Raw genomic sequence first — 13,566 nt, 5'->3', positions numbered from 1 at the left:
TTTCACATTCCCAAGAGAAAAAAGTCCTTTGTGTTGTTCTCAGCACAGCATGTTATGGAACTGAGTCAGCGGTATGACCAGCACAAGGAAGGGGCACTCTCTTAAGGTTGTGTGATTATACTCACTTTGGGTACTGGAAATAGTCTATGGAATCGAAACATCTGGATTATACTTCTGGCTGTGATCTTGGACAAATGACTTAACTCCTAGCTCTACTTCCTTGAATGTAAATACTTCCCTTGCATGTTTGAGAAAATGAAAACGCATGGAAAGTACCTGGTACAGTGCTCGGTACACTGTAGGATGTCATAACCAACCCTTAGCATTTGTGGTCCGGTTTCTGTTTGGGAACTAGTAACAAGAAATTCACTCCCTCGGGAGTCACCCATTCATCCTCAGGCACCTCTGACATACAGATATCCAGAATGTTAGAGTCACAGGAAACCTTCAAAGTAATCAGTCTAAATTTCTCAACTGACATTTTCTTATCGAAAAATAATGTTCGATAAGCTGGGTAGACAGTTCCAAGATGGTACAGAGAACTGGTTAGAAAGTTGAGACCACACATCCACTTTCAAGACTCTTGGTGCAAGAGTCATTACTTCCTTACATCTCTCTTCTTTCTCATAAGCCCAGATCTCTCTCCTGTAATCCTACCTAGTGTTCCTCTTTTGACTTTTAGGGATGTACCCACTGACATAAGATCCCTCCTCCAATGACTGCCCTTTACATAGTAACAGGGTTACTTACTCCAACCGAAGCCCTCTGTGTCTTCAACCCCTCCTCCTGTTCAAAGGTCTCTAGATTCCTCAATGTGCTGCTTGCTTTCCCATAAATTCACTGAGAGATGGTTTTATGGCCATGGGAGAAGGCTCAGAGTATGCTTTTGCAATCCCAGGGGTAGTTCTTATTTCTCTTCAGTGTCACCCAAGCAAAGATGCTGTCTCTGACCCTGCCACCCTCCACTCCAAAACTGCATCTGATCTTTCTCCCTGAATCTTTTTCCCTTATGGTACCCTCTGGCATACTGTATATTCATTTGTTGACTGCCTCTGTCCAATAGGACAAAAGCTCAACGGGCACAATGGGAACTCTGTTTTATTCATTCTGTGTGCCCAGTGCCAAGAATGGAGACTGGAATAAAAAAGGCACTCAAACAAGTGAAGTGACTCTCCCCTCACTCGAGTAGTGAACAATATAGGTTTTGAATCTATGAAAACCTTGACTTTGAAATCTGTGTTCTTAGTTTGATTTGGAGAAAAGTAACTGATGCTGCCATCCCTCTGCAGCCTGACCTTCAACTTCAGGATCCAGAAGCACACAAAAGACAGAACAAGAAGTAGTCCTGTTATAAACAGAGGCATTGGAAGGACTGTGGCAATGGGCAGGGAGCCTCTCTTTCTTGTTTGAGTCCTTCCAACGTGAAGATATCACAGTTCCTCTGGTCATAAAGAGTAGCTTCAACGACCCCATCTCCGAAACAGTCCTAACAACCCCCAGCTCTTGGAATTACCTAACATCAAACAGCACTAATTCCCAACACACAGTGATGCTGACTAGCTAATGCTCCCCTTCACTTCTTGTTCCAAATGGTTCCAAGAATTCCCTGGCAGAATGTGGCTGCAGATAAAGAGGGATGGAAAGAGCATGTTTGAGAGCATTTCTGCTTGGGACTGCTGTGATACAGCTTCCCAGGACAAATACAAAAGAGGAGGATGCATGTGGTACAATCTTTGGGGAAAATAAACTCCGATTTTACTAAGCACATTTCTCCTGTGAGACACAACCCTGAGTCAAGCCCTGAAAAAACTACTCGAAGTCCAAGTAAGTCTGCTGCCAGACAGCCTGCCGCAGGGTCACACCTCCCCATGGTGTTTTGTAGAACTGACAGAGGATCAGGTGACAGGCCTGGTTGGAGAATTAGAAGATATAGATGTAGGTGTCTTTTGGGGTTTCTGTGTTTAATATTAGCCACCTGGCCTACGAAGTCATTGCTGGGAACCTGGAAATGAGAGTCAGGTGTTTTCTGGGTAGCTACCAAGTGGAAGGAGTTCTCTTACATGTGGCATAATTTAGCTCACCCCACAATCCTAGGAAGGAAGAATTACCTCCCTTATTTTACATATGACAAACAATGAGGTCAGGGGGTCAAGTGACTGCCCCAAACCTCAAGGGACCAAAAAGACATAGAGGGAATTCCAACAGCAATTTTTTGAATTTCAATGTTAGGGTCCCTTCCTATGGAAGGGTTCTATGGGGTAGCATGGATGAAAAAAAGGTGGAACCCCCAGCTTCCAGATGCAGTAGTGAAGGAGAACTCAAAGTGCGATTACTCGTACTTTTAACTAGAGCAACTGACCATCACCACTGGTACTAATCCTGATACTGTGAAGCGACGTCATGTGCTGGGCGCTGTGTGGAACGACTGATGCAGGCATCTCTGAGGGAGTCACACCGAGGCAGCATCTTATTGGAGGAATGTATACACACAGACGGGGTCAGGCACACCAGGCAGGATGGACCTGTCCAGTCAGGGATTGCCATGAGAGTCCGAGAACTGAAACCTCACGCAGCGGGGTGCATGCCTGTGATGGGATGACTGTGACCCCCAGGGAACACGTCCAGCAGGCGAGCCCACACAACAGGCTGCAGGCCTGAAGCGCTGAAAATCTAGAACGCTATTCCAGAAAGATCCATAAACTAAACCTGGTCTCCAATCTCAGCCCTAGTTGTTAAATCAGCTCTGCAGTCTCTGGGGGAAAACTCATTGTAAGTTTCACTTTTTCCCAGTTAAGAAGGGAATACAGATATCTTCCTCGCTTTATACCCAGAGACTGGCCCCTGAGCTCTGCACTTTCAGGTCCTCTGAGCATCCCGTCCTCTGGATTCCACCAAAGAGGGCACAAACAGGACGTCAGAGCAGGGGAAGGAGAGAGGTCCAGGTGTTTCTTTCTGCTTCCTTCCCACCCCTGTTCTACAATGCCCAGCACTAGCTATATTTTTGTTTGGCAAGGGGACTTCCTCCTCAACCCCACCTTCCCTGGGTTCCAGTTAATACATCTCTCGTTGGGGTGGGAACAGCTTCCTACTGTTTCTAGTTTCTGGTGCCTCACCAGCCCGTTTGCTACCTTAACCTGGCCTACCCTGCATGACTTGCTCCTTCATTAAAGTGTCCTTATCTGACCTAGCTGGGGTGACTGTTTCCTACAGGACCTTGACTAACAGATTCACTTCGGGCTCTGCAATCAGTCCTCCAGGCACTGTCTTTATGAGACACCATTTTGCCCAATACCTCTAAGAGGTGAGTACTTTGTAAGTTAATGATGTGGGGCTACCGTGTAGTAGCTTACATGTAGGGGTTTAAAAATCTAGCTGGGCAACTAAGATACATTTCAGTGCAGATACAATACAGAATAGAAGGAAGCACTTAACAATATCCTATCAAACACGAGACATCTGGAGATCTGGGTATGAATTCTGGGCTTATTCCAGATTAAAATGAAGGCTCTCGGGCAAATCCTATAACTTCTGTGAGCCTCAGATTTCTTACTTACAAACAAGGAGGCTAATAGCTACCTCACAAGATCAAAAGAGATAATATATATAAAAGTGCTCTGTTGACTAAATTAAAATAAAATGACAATGAAGCTTCGCCGGTAGACAGGCAATGGCTCACGCAAACTCACATTATGAATCCCCTCTTAAATCTCTATAATCCAAGAGAAAAACTTCTACAACAGGCACCAGCGTCAGAGAGTCTAGCAAACAGAATTTTTTTTTTTTTTAATTTCTCATATGGCCTGATATGAACAAGTGGGCCTTTTTGCAAGGCTAACAGACATTTTTTACTTCTTTGTCTTTCTTTCCTGGGCCAGTAGCCAAATGGAGAATCGATCATTTATGTTTCTGTGCTTCCTAAAGAAACACCACTGGGAGCGGAAATGTCAACATTCTTCTCTGCAACTTGCAAATAATGAAAGACAGTTGTCTGGAAACCAAGAACTCTCCTCAAGTTCAGAGCATCTGGCAGGAGTGTGTTATGGTCAGACCAAGCCTCAGGGGTTTGGGGACCGCTTGGTTACAAGGGGTGACAGGTGGGACACTTTACTGCAGGTAACCAAGACACACACACACACACCCACCCACGAGCTTAGCAGTCATAACCAGGCTGGTCCAGCTAGCCTGTGTGAATGTTAATCTTTAGGGAGAACTTCAGGGCACACAAGCCAACTCCTGCCTCACACCCGCTGAGACCTCTATGCTTCTACGGAGGCAGATGGCCGATGAGGTGGTCTGTGACCCACGCCTGCTGAATGCTATCAGGATGCTGAATGAGGATGCCTCAGCCTCTTTCTTGTCCTCAGCAGACTTGTAGCTGTGGGTGAGAACCAGTCCCTGGAGATTTTCTTGATGTCTTTTAATTCATGTTTGTCAAAAGCACATCTTCACCTGCCTGGCCTCATACTCAGTAAGGACCAACTTCACCAAGAATTAAGGTCCTGGCCTTTATCCCCATCCTTGATTAGAGTCTCAGTGGGGAAGCAGGCTTGGCACAGTCTCCTCTGGGTTCTCGCTCTGAAATCCACCTGCTGGTAGAGAGGGTGAGTTCTGATGTGATCTCACACCTGGGTCACAGTGCTGCTCTAGGCAGTGGGGGTGACAGGGAGGGCCGTAGTCAGCCAGCTGCCCCACAGGCCCACTGACCAGCCTGTCTTCTTCAAGGATGCCTTGTGGCTGTGTAGCTGTGTCATGTCTTCCAGACCAGCATTTATCAGTCGTAAAGCTGAAATTTAGAGTTCTTCCTGTTGGACTCCTTTGTCTACTTATCACCCAGATTTGAATTTGGCAGAAGAAGGGGGCTCATTATTAGACTCTCCTAAAATCTCATAACATCGTTTAATTATTCTTTTCATAAAAAGATACATTAACCTCTTCCAAGGAGGCAATCTGTGAACTCGTGATTTTAACATCTTTTATACATTTTCTGGTATGCCTTCTGGTAGATTTATAAATATTAAAATAAAATTTGCTTTGTAACAGCTTAAAAAATAAAAAGAAAGTAATGGATACACAGTTTAGAAAATTAAGAGTTTTTAAAAAGAATGATTCCTATAGCTAGACTACAAGGAGTCTTAGAATCTGATACACATGTTGAAATAAACCATTGAGAAAATGTGTACAATATAAACAAAAATAATAACTGTGCCTTATTAAACATTTATCAAAAAAAAGGTAAAGAATTCATTTTATAGACACTGTCCCATATAATATTACTAGGCACTTGGCCAGCCTTTTTTTCCTTCCCTTTTTCTTACATTTAAAAAATTATATTTACCAAGTTGTATCCTCAGGGACTACTTGAAAATATGAAAAAAATGTATATGATGTATATTATTAGGTATGGAAGAAAACAAGATATGAAACTATAAATGGTCATTCCAATTACACTACATATATGTATATGATTGACATATATATACACAAATGTATATAAAAATACAAAGATTGTTAATAACACAAAAATGTTGATACTGATTTTCTTGGTGTAGTGTGATTGTAAGTTAATTTCCCCTCTTACACTTTTCTGTAGTTTCAAACTTTTTACACAGCATTTTTTTTGAATTCTATAATCAAAAAAGGAATTAAATTATAGACCTTAAATGTATATGATACTTATAGATTTCTTGTTAAATAATTTTTCTAATATTTTATATTACTTTTTTTTTAAAAAAAAGAAGCATAGACTACATGGAGACTGGAATCTGGGAACAGACAATACATGATTTTGTATGTTTATAAAGGTTACTTAATAATATAATTTTCTTATTTTGTATATTAAAATGTTTCCCAATTTCTTAGATTTCTCAAGGAAAGGCTTCTTTAAAGCATTTAAAATCAGAAATCTCTTTGTGCTATCTCCAAATACCAATATCTAGTTACACATCACTTAAAAAACATTTTCCCTTTATTATAAGGTATGTGGGGAATATTAATAAAAATTACAAGGAGACCCACCTCCCAGAATAATGGAAATAAAAGCAAAAATAAACAAATGGGACCTAATTAAACTTAAAAGCTTTTGCACAACGAAGGAAACTATAAGCAAGGTGAAAATACAGCCTTCAGAATGGGAGAAAATAATAGAAAATGAAGCAACTGACAAAGAATTAATCTCAAAAATATACAAGCAGCTCAATACCAGAAAAATAAATGACCCAATCAAAAAATGGGCCGAAGAACTAAACAGACATTTCTCCAAAGAAGACATACAGATGGCTAACAAACACATGAAAAGATGCTCAACATCACTCATTATCAGAGAAATGCAAATCAAAACCACAATGAGGTACCATTTCATACCAGTCAGAATGGCTACGATCCAAAAGTCTACAAGCAATAAATGCTGGAGAGGGTGTGGAAGAAAGGGAACCCTCTTACACTGTTGGTGGGAATGCAAACTAGTACAGCCACTATGGAGGACAGTGTGGAGATTCCTTATAAAACTGGAAATAGAACTGCCTTATGACCCAGCAATCCCACTGCTGGGCATACACACTGAGGAAACCAGAACTGAAAGAGACACGTGTACCCCAATGTTCATCACAGCACTGTTTATAATAGCCAGGACATGGAAGCAACCTAGATGTCCATCTGCAGACGAATGGATAAGAAAGCTATGGTACATATACACAATGGAATATTACTCAGCTTTTGAAAAGAATGCATTTGAATCAGTTCTAATGAGGCAGATGAAACTGGAATCTGTTATAGAGAGTGAAGTCAGAAAGAAAAACACCAATATAATATATTAATGCATATATATGGAATGTAGAAAGATGGTAACGATCACCCTATATGCAAGACAGCAAAGGAGACACAGATGTAAAGAACACACTTTTGGACTCTGTGGGAGAAGGCGAGGGTGGGATGATTTGAGAGAACAGCATTAAAACATGTATATTATGATATATGAAATAGATCGCCAGTCCAGGTTTGATGCATGAGACAGGGTGCTCAGGGCTGGTGCACTGGGATGACCCTGAGGGATGGGATGGGGAGGGAGGTGGGAGGGGGGTTCAGGATGGGGAACACATGTACACCCGTGGTGGATTCATGTCAATGTATGGCGAAAAGCACTACAATATTGTAAAGTAATTAGCCTCCAATTAAAATAATAAATAAATTTAAAAAAATTACAAGGATGAATAAAATCAGTTTTATTAACATAAAATCTTTTACCATATTCATCATATGGTAGGATATAGAAAAGTTATTAAAAAATTAAGTAGAAAAATCTATAACATTGAGTGACTGTAGGATTTGATGATTTGGTACTTTTATTTTTGTTGGAACCACACAATGAAGATACAATTGAATTAAATGTGGTATGTTTTTATCATATCAATAACTGCAAAACATGGAGTAGCAAAACACATCCACATAGGAGATGCTTAATAAATATTTGCTAAATGAGTGACATATCCTCCCAATATATAAATGCAGTGAGTCACCAGGATACTAAGTAGTACAGCAGTATGTGAAGAAATAAAAATAGGTTTACCAGAGTGATTGTACTCATCTTTCCCTCTCGGTCATATCAAATGTGCACTGTTTAAAGCAAAATGTTGGCACAGTACCTTGAGCTTCATCATCGAGTCTTGGCATAACTTGTCTCCCCGAGCTGCGGAAACCTCGTCAATTCCAATCAGTTTGGCCTTGTACCGGACCCCTTCACCTTTAAACCTCTTTATCAAAGTGGCTTCACTGCGATCCTGACCTAAAAAGAAAGAAAAGCAGGATTTGGATATGTAGGTGTTCAAGACCCATTGACTTTAAATATCCACAGTTCCAAGACTGGTTCTCTGGTTTACCTAAGTTCAAGGAAAGTCAAATCATTGGATCACATACAAAAGAATGATGACACTCCTGGATACAAATTCTGGCTCTATCCTTCCAAATCCTCAGGAAGATTACATAATTTTCTCTAACATTGTATTTTCTCAGGCAGAACAAAGAAAAAAATGAAAAAGTAACCAACCACAAAGTGGCATTAAGATTAAAAAGAGCCAGATAACACATATAAAATACCTAATATGGAGTCTGATGCACACTAGATTGTCAACAAATGATCATTACCCACTACAAGTTTATGTCTGACACCCTTGTTAGAAAAGTATTAGCCCTGAGTCTCTCTGGTATTTCCAGCATTTAAAATGACTTTGGCCAGGGTCCAAGACCCTCCTTACACCCAATTCTATGGGCCGTTTTATAACGAGGCTCCAGAGTAATTGTTTTGTATCAAGTAATGACCCAGGGTCAATTATCAAAGAATGGTTTTACAATATCTCTTCTGTTAACTCATGTGTGCACAGAAATAAGCTTCCACACTCCTTGGTACGGTGCCCCCATAACTTGCAGTGGGATTTCCCTGTAATTATTAGCATAATATTTTGCTAAGACACATCAACCAGAAGTTCAAACACATTCACATAAAATAAAGACAGTAAAGTTACTGTGAACAGACCATGTGTTTCTTGTGAGATGTTTCATAAACTTTATTTCCATTCTTCACAACTCAACCATATCCAGCTCCCAGATGAAGGTCACGGAATTAAAATAGCTTGTCCATATTCACACAGTCAGAAGAAACAGAATATATAGGAATTTGAATCTCTAACTTCATCAAATGTCCATCAGAGGAGTCACAGGTTGGGGCATTGCTCCGTGGTTCTTTTTTCTTTTTTTTGGGGGGGGGTCACATATGGGATCTTAGTTCCCTGATCAGGGATCAAACCTGTACCCTCTGCACAGAGTCTCAGCCACTGGATCACTAGGGAAGTCCCAATCATGCGGTCCTTAAGCCTGGAATGCCATAGGTTTCTGATATTCATCTCCTGGAACATCATGGACTTCAGCTTCTGATACCTCCTCCATCATGCCTTCCTTCATCAGTTGGAAATTTAGAGCTAAGGATATCAGAAGTAATTCAGCCCATTTCTCTCTATCTACATGATGCACATATTGAGGCCCTTCCATTAAGTGGGGCTGAGAACTATTTGAGGACATACTTAAAAAACAAAACCCACAACAGTAATAGCTAACCACTGTATGATGCTTTTCTATTGATAGAACACAGCATGCATTTCATTCATTTATTCATTCATCCCTTACTGAGCAGCATCTCTGTGCCAGATGCTATTACTCACTGGCAATAGATGAATGAGACAAAGTCTATGCCCCTAGAGGCTCAAGTTTTTGATGACTGCAAACAAAAATGTGTAGTGTGTTATGCTAGGTATACAAGAAGGCAAAAGCTTTACAGCCAGACATCCTCATGTCAAATCATGGCTCTCACTCGTAAGTCAACTAAGCTGTGTGCTGAGCCTCCATCTCCTAACTATTGAATGAAGATTAAATACTCACTTTCAGAGTTATTATGAACAGTAACTTACATGAGATAGCACGTGAATAGCATGGATTCACACGGTAAGTTCTCTATACACGGTAGCTGCCGCCCCTGTTATCAGCTCAGTAAAAGAAGCACCTAGAAGATACAATTCTGAGAGCAGGAGAGCACAGAGAAGGGGTGTCTGCAGAGTTAGTCCTGGACCTGTCATCCCCAAATCCCACTTGATATTTTTTCCATCACACTATTGCTGACTCCTGGTATATTGAAGTCTCTGAATTAATTCCATTAAGCAAATATAACACATGGATATTTTGTCTGAATGTGTAATCAATGTAAAAATTAAGCCTCTGGGATCAGTGAGGGCAGATGTCAGAGACTAAAGCTAAGAACAAAAAGAATAACATTTGCCATGATACACCCTATACTGACATCTAGCTGTGGGCACTGCAGGTCACCTCTCCCTGCATTGTTAAACAATATTTGGTAGGAGTGGCCTATGGTTTGATCTATTTCTTGGGAAGTTTATCTTACTCTTTCTTCAATTCCTGACACTATTTCAATCACTAATGACATCTCTTTGACTATCTGGAACTTCCTCTAAAGTTTAACTATAATGGCAATACCAGGTAGTATTTATCATGTTATGTACTGCATATTATATGCCTCAATTTGTTTAGTCCTTAAAATAATCCTAGAGGTAGGTACTGTTACTCAGATCCTACAGACGAGGATCTAAATTGAAGGTCTGAGAGGCCAAGCAACTTGTACAAACTCACTGAGTGGGACCTGAACCCAGATCTGTCTGATGCCAAAGCCCATACTTGCGGTTTGCTTATGTTCTATGTCTTCAAGCTTGTTCTCTTCATTATAATGATTAACTGTTTCTCATCTATCTGACTTCCCTATAAAAGTGTCAGTCACTCAGTCATGTCCACCTGTTTGTGACCCTATGGACTATAGCCTGCTAGGCTCCTCTGTCCATGGAATTCTCCAGGCAAGAATACTAGAGTGCATAACCATTCCCTTCTCCAGGGGATCTTCCCAAACCAGGGATCAAACCTGGGTCTCCCACATTGCAGGCAGATTCTTTACCATCTGAGTCACCATGGGAAGCCCTTGAGATGATACTTATACAAAAACTCACCTCACCCAAATCTGTTGATCTTTAATATACTGGCAGCATTAAAACACCACTGGAAAGATGGCTTGAAAATGGAACATACACATTCCAGACTCCAGGTCATGTCCCAAAAATGTCCATAAGTCAGATACAAAGACAGCCTTAAGAAACATTTGTCAGGGCACAGAGCTCTGCTGAGGAGCACACTTTGTAAGAGGAGGCAGAGCGAGATCAGGTGAATGAGGGCAGAGATTAATAAGAAAATATTAGGCCATTTAGAGGAAAGTAGAGAGTCCAATTTAGATTAGGACCCAGGGCCAAGCTAATTTGTATGAAGGGCACTTATGCAGTAGACAATCCAGTTTCTCATTAAATGCTCCACCATTAAAAGGGTAATTTTTCATGAGCACATCTTGAGCGAGGTCTCAGATATATAAGTTAAGAAATAAATAACAGATACCAGAGCCATAAGGCTATTCCTTCGGAGGCACATGACTTGAGGGTGTTGAAGGGAGGGTCAATCTTCATACATCCGAAGTCATCATGAATCCCCAGCCTAGTCGGCTGAAAGTACCACTGACCCTCTGTTTTCGGATGGGCAAGAGAAAGGCCATGTGTTTAAGGAAAATCATCTATCATCAGGCATTTATGATATCGGTCACTGAGCCAGAAGTTTCACATGCATTTTTTTATTTAATCTTCATACCTGCTTTTTGAGTTTGTCTTTGTCATGAGCCCTATTTTATAGAAGATGACACCAATGCCCCAAGCCAAGGGCACTGCCAGAATTTTTTTAGGTAACAGCTTTGTTGAGATTTAATTCCTATACCATTCAATTCACCATTTTAAAGTACACAGTTCAGTGGTTTTAGTACATTCATAGTTATACAACCACCACTGGTAGCTAATTTCATAACATTTTCATCAACCCAGAAGGAAACCTTGTGCTTGTTAGCAGTTATTCCCTATCTTCCCCAAACCCATCAGCCCTAGGCAACCACTAATCTACTTTCTGTCTCTATGGACTTGCTTGTTCTGGAGGCAATTACATTTCACACAAATGGGATCATGTAATATGAGGTCTTTTGTGACTGGCTTCCTTCACTTAGCATCACATTTTCAAGATCATTCGATGTAATAGCATGTATCATTATTTTGTCTTTTTCTTTCTGAATAATATTCCATTGTAAGGATATACCACAACAGTTGCTGGACATTTAGCTTCTATTTCTTTGGTATTATGAATAATACTAAGATGAATTATTTTTGTGCCAGTTTTTATATAGTCATATTTTTCCATTCTCTTAGGATTATACCTAGGAGAGAAATTGCTGGGTCATACAGTAACTCTGTTCAGAGAAGGCAATGGCACCCCTCTCCAGTACTCTTGCCTGGAAAATCCCATGGACGGAGGAGCCTGGTAGGCTGCAGTCCATGGGGTTGCTAAGAGTTGGACACGACTGAGCGACTTCACTTTCACTTTCCACTTTCATGCATTGGAGAAGGAAATGGCAACCCACTACAGTGTTCTTGCCTGGAGAATCCCAGGGACGGGGAGCCTGGTGGGCTTCCGTCTATGGGGTCGCACAGAGTCAGACACGACTGAAGTGACTTAGCAGCAGCAGCACAGTAACTCTGTTAAACTTTTTGAAGAATTATCAAACTGTTTTTCCAAAGTGGTTCTACCAGTTTAAAATCTCCCAAAGTATGAGGGTTCCAACTTCTACAGCAGCTGTTCCTGCCAACATCTCTTATCGTCACTGCTAGTCATCCCAGCAGGGGTTTAATGATATCTCACCATGGTTGTGTTTTGCATTGTCTGTAGGATTAGTGATGTTGAGCATCTTTCATGTGTTCATTGCCCATTTGCCTATCCACTTTGGTGAAATGCCTACTCAAACATGATACGCTGAATTTGACCCCAGGTCTTAGGCAAAATGCCATGCTTTTAACCATTGGGCTATGGGGCCTCCTGCGACCTGTCACAGCACTAACTACTTCTCACTTTGTGCCACAGTCACTTGAGTAGATGTCATATGGAGCCTGTTGTAAATTGCAAGATAGCTTACCGCTAAGACAAGCACAAGTACATACACCTCGCCTGATATTCTCGTATCTTGTCCAAATTAATCTTCTAAGGTTACTGGAAGGATGTGCCATCATCATTCAAGAGGAAGAAACTAAATCCAGAAAGGTGACTAAAGTTATTTCAGTTAGGGCTCAGAACAGAGCCTCATCCTGTGTACTCTGAGGCCTGAGCTCCTCCACGGGGAGCCCTGAGCTCTGGATTCAGATGACCTGAGTTCAAGTCCCAGCTCTCCCACCCCTGCCGTAACTGCGTGGCCTCAGGTAAGTTCCTTTACAATGTCTCCCACAGCATCTTTCTCTGTTCAGTGTAGAAAAGAACAGTTGCTCCCATACAGGGTCAACGAAATGCCACACAGACAGTATGTGGGAGAGTGAGGGGCAAACAGTAGGAGGTAATCAATGTTGGCTGCTGCGATCTAGGTGCTCATATTTCCAGTGTGTCTGGGACAGTCCCTGTTTATACCTTATGTCCTGACACTGTTAGATAGCACCCTGATTATCCTCAGAAGTGCCCCAGTTTGGATGATGAATTGTGTGGTCACCCTAATTATATTATCACCATCTATACACTGTACTGCCTCAGCATGCTCTCTGTGCAGGTTCCTGTGGCACCTAGGGGAGTGAAGAGGGTCTCTTCTCCAGTCTGGAAGCCACATTTCAGAAAGAGACACAGATCACTTTACAAAACGTTGAGATGATCAGGACTGTGAATGTCATATGGAGCTGAAGGGAGAAGAAATTGTTTCTGCTTGACGGGGAGAGGATGAGCAACCGCTGCAGAGGTGAGATGACATTTGACGAAGGATGGTAAGAAGCAGAGATTCAACAAATAGAAAAGTAAGGAAGAAGTTTTCTAGAGGAATTAAGATTATGGTAATATTCAAAGACAGGGAGTAGTCATGTTAGACTGAGTGTTTCTCAACCCTAGCTATGTTTTGTTTGCTTGGAT

General features: G+C 41.3%; 1 protein-coding gene across 9 annotated transcripts in view; it reads right to left on the bottom strand.

Annotated features, from left to right (window-relative positions):
- The window catches only part of DAB1 (DAB adaptor protein 1), a 1,337,206-nt gene that overhangs the window by 151,377 nt on the left and 1,172,263 nt on the right, over positions 1-13,566 (bottom strand). For all 9 annotated transcript variants that reach the window (XM_061411800.1, XM_061411797.1, XM_061411794.1 and 6 more), the window contains one exon: positions 7,638-7,777. In XM_061411800.1, coding sequence (XP_061267784.1) covers positions 7,638-7,777 — 140 coding nt within the window. The remainder of the gene's footprint in view (positions 1-7,637; positions 7,778-13,566) is intronic.

This window comes from Bos javanicus, chromosome 3 (assembly GCF_032452875.1).
Source record: "Bos javanicus breed banteng chromosome 3, ARS-OSU_banteng_1.0, whole genome shotgun sequence".
NCBI classification, from domain to species: Eukaryota; Metazoa; Chordata; class Mammalia; order Artiodactyla; family Bovidae; genus Bos; species Bos javanicus.
The sequence above is the reverse complement of the archived record's forward strand: the minus strand, read 5'-3'. Positions and strand labels throughout refer to the sequence as shown.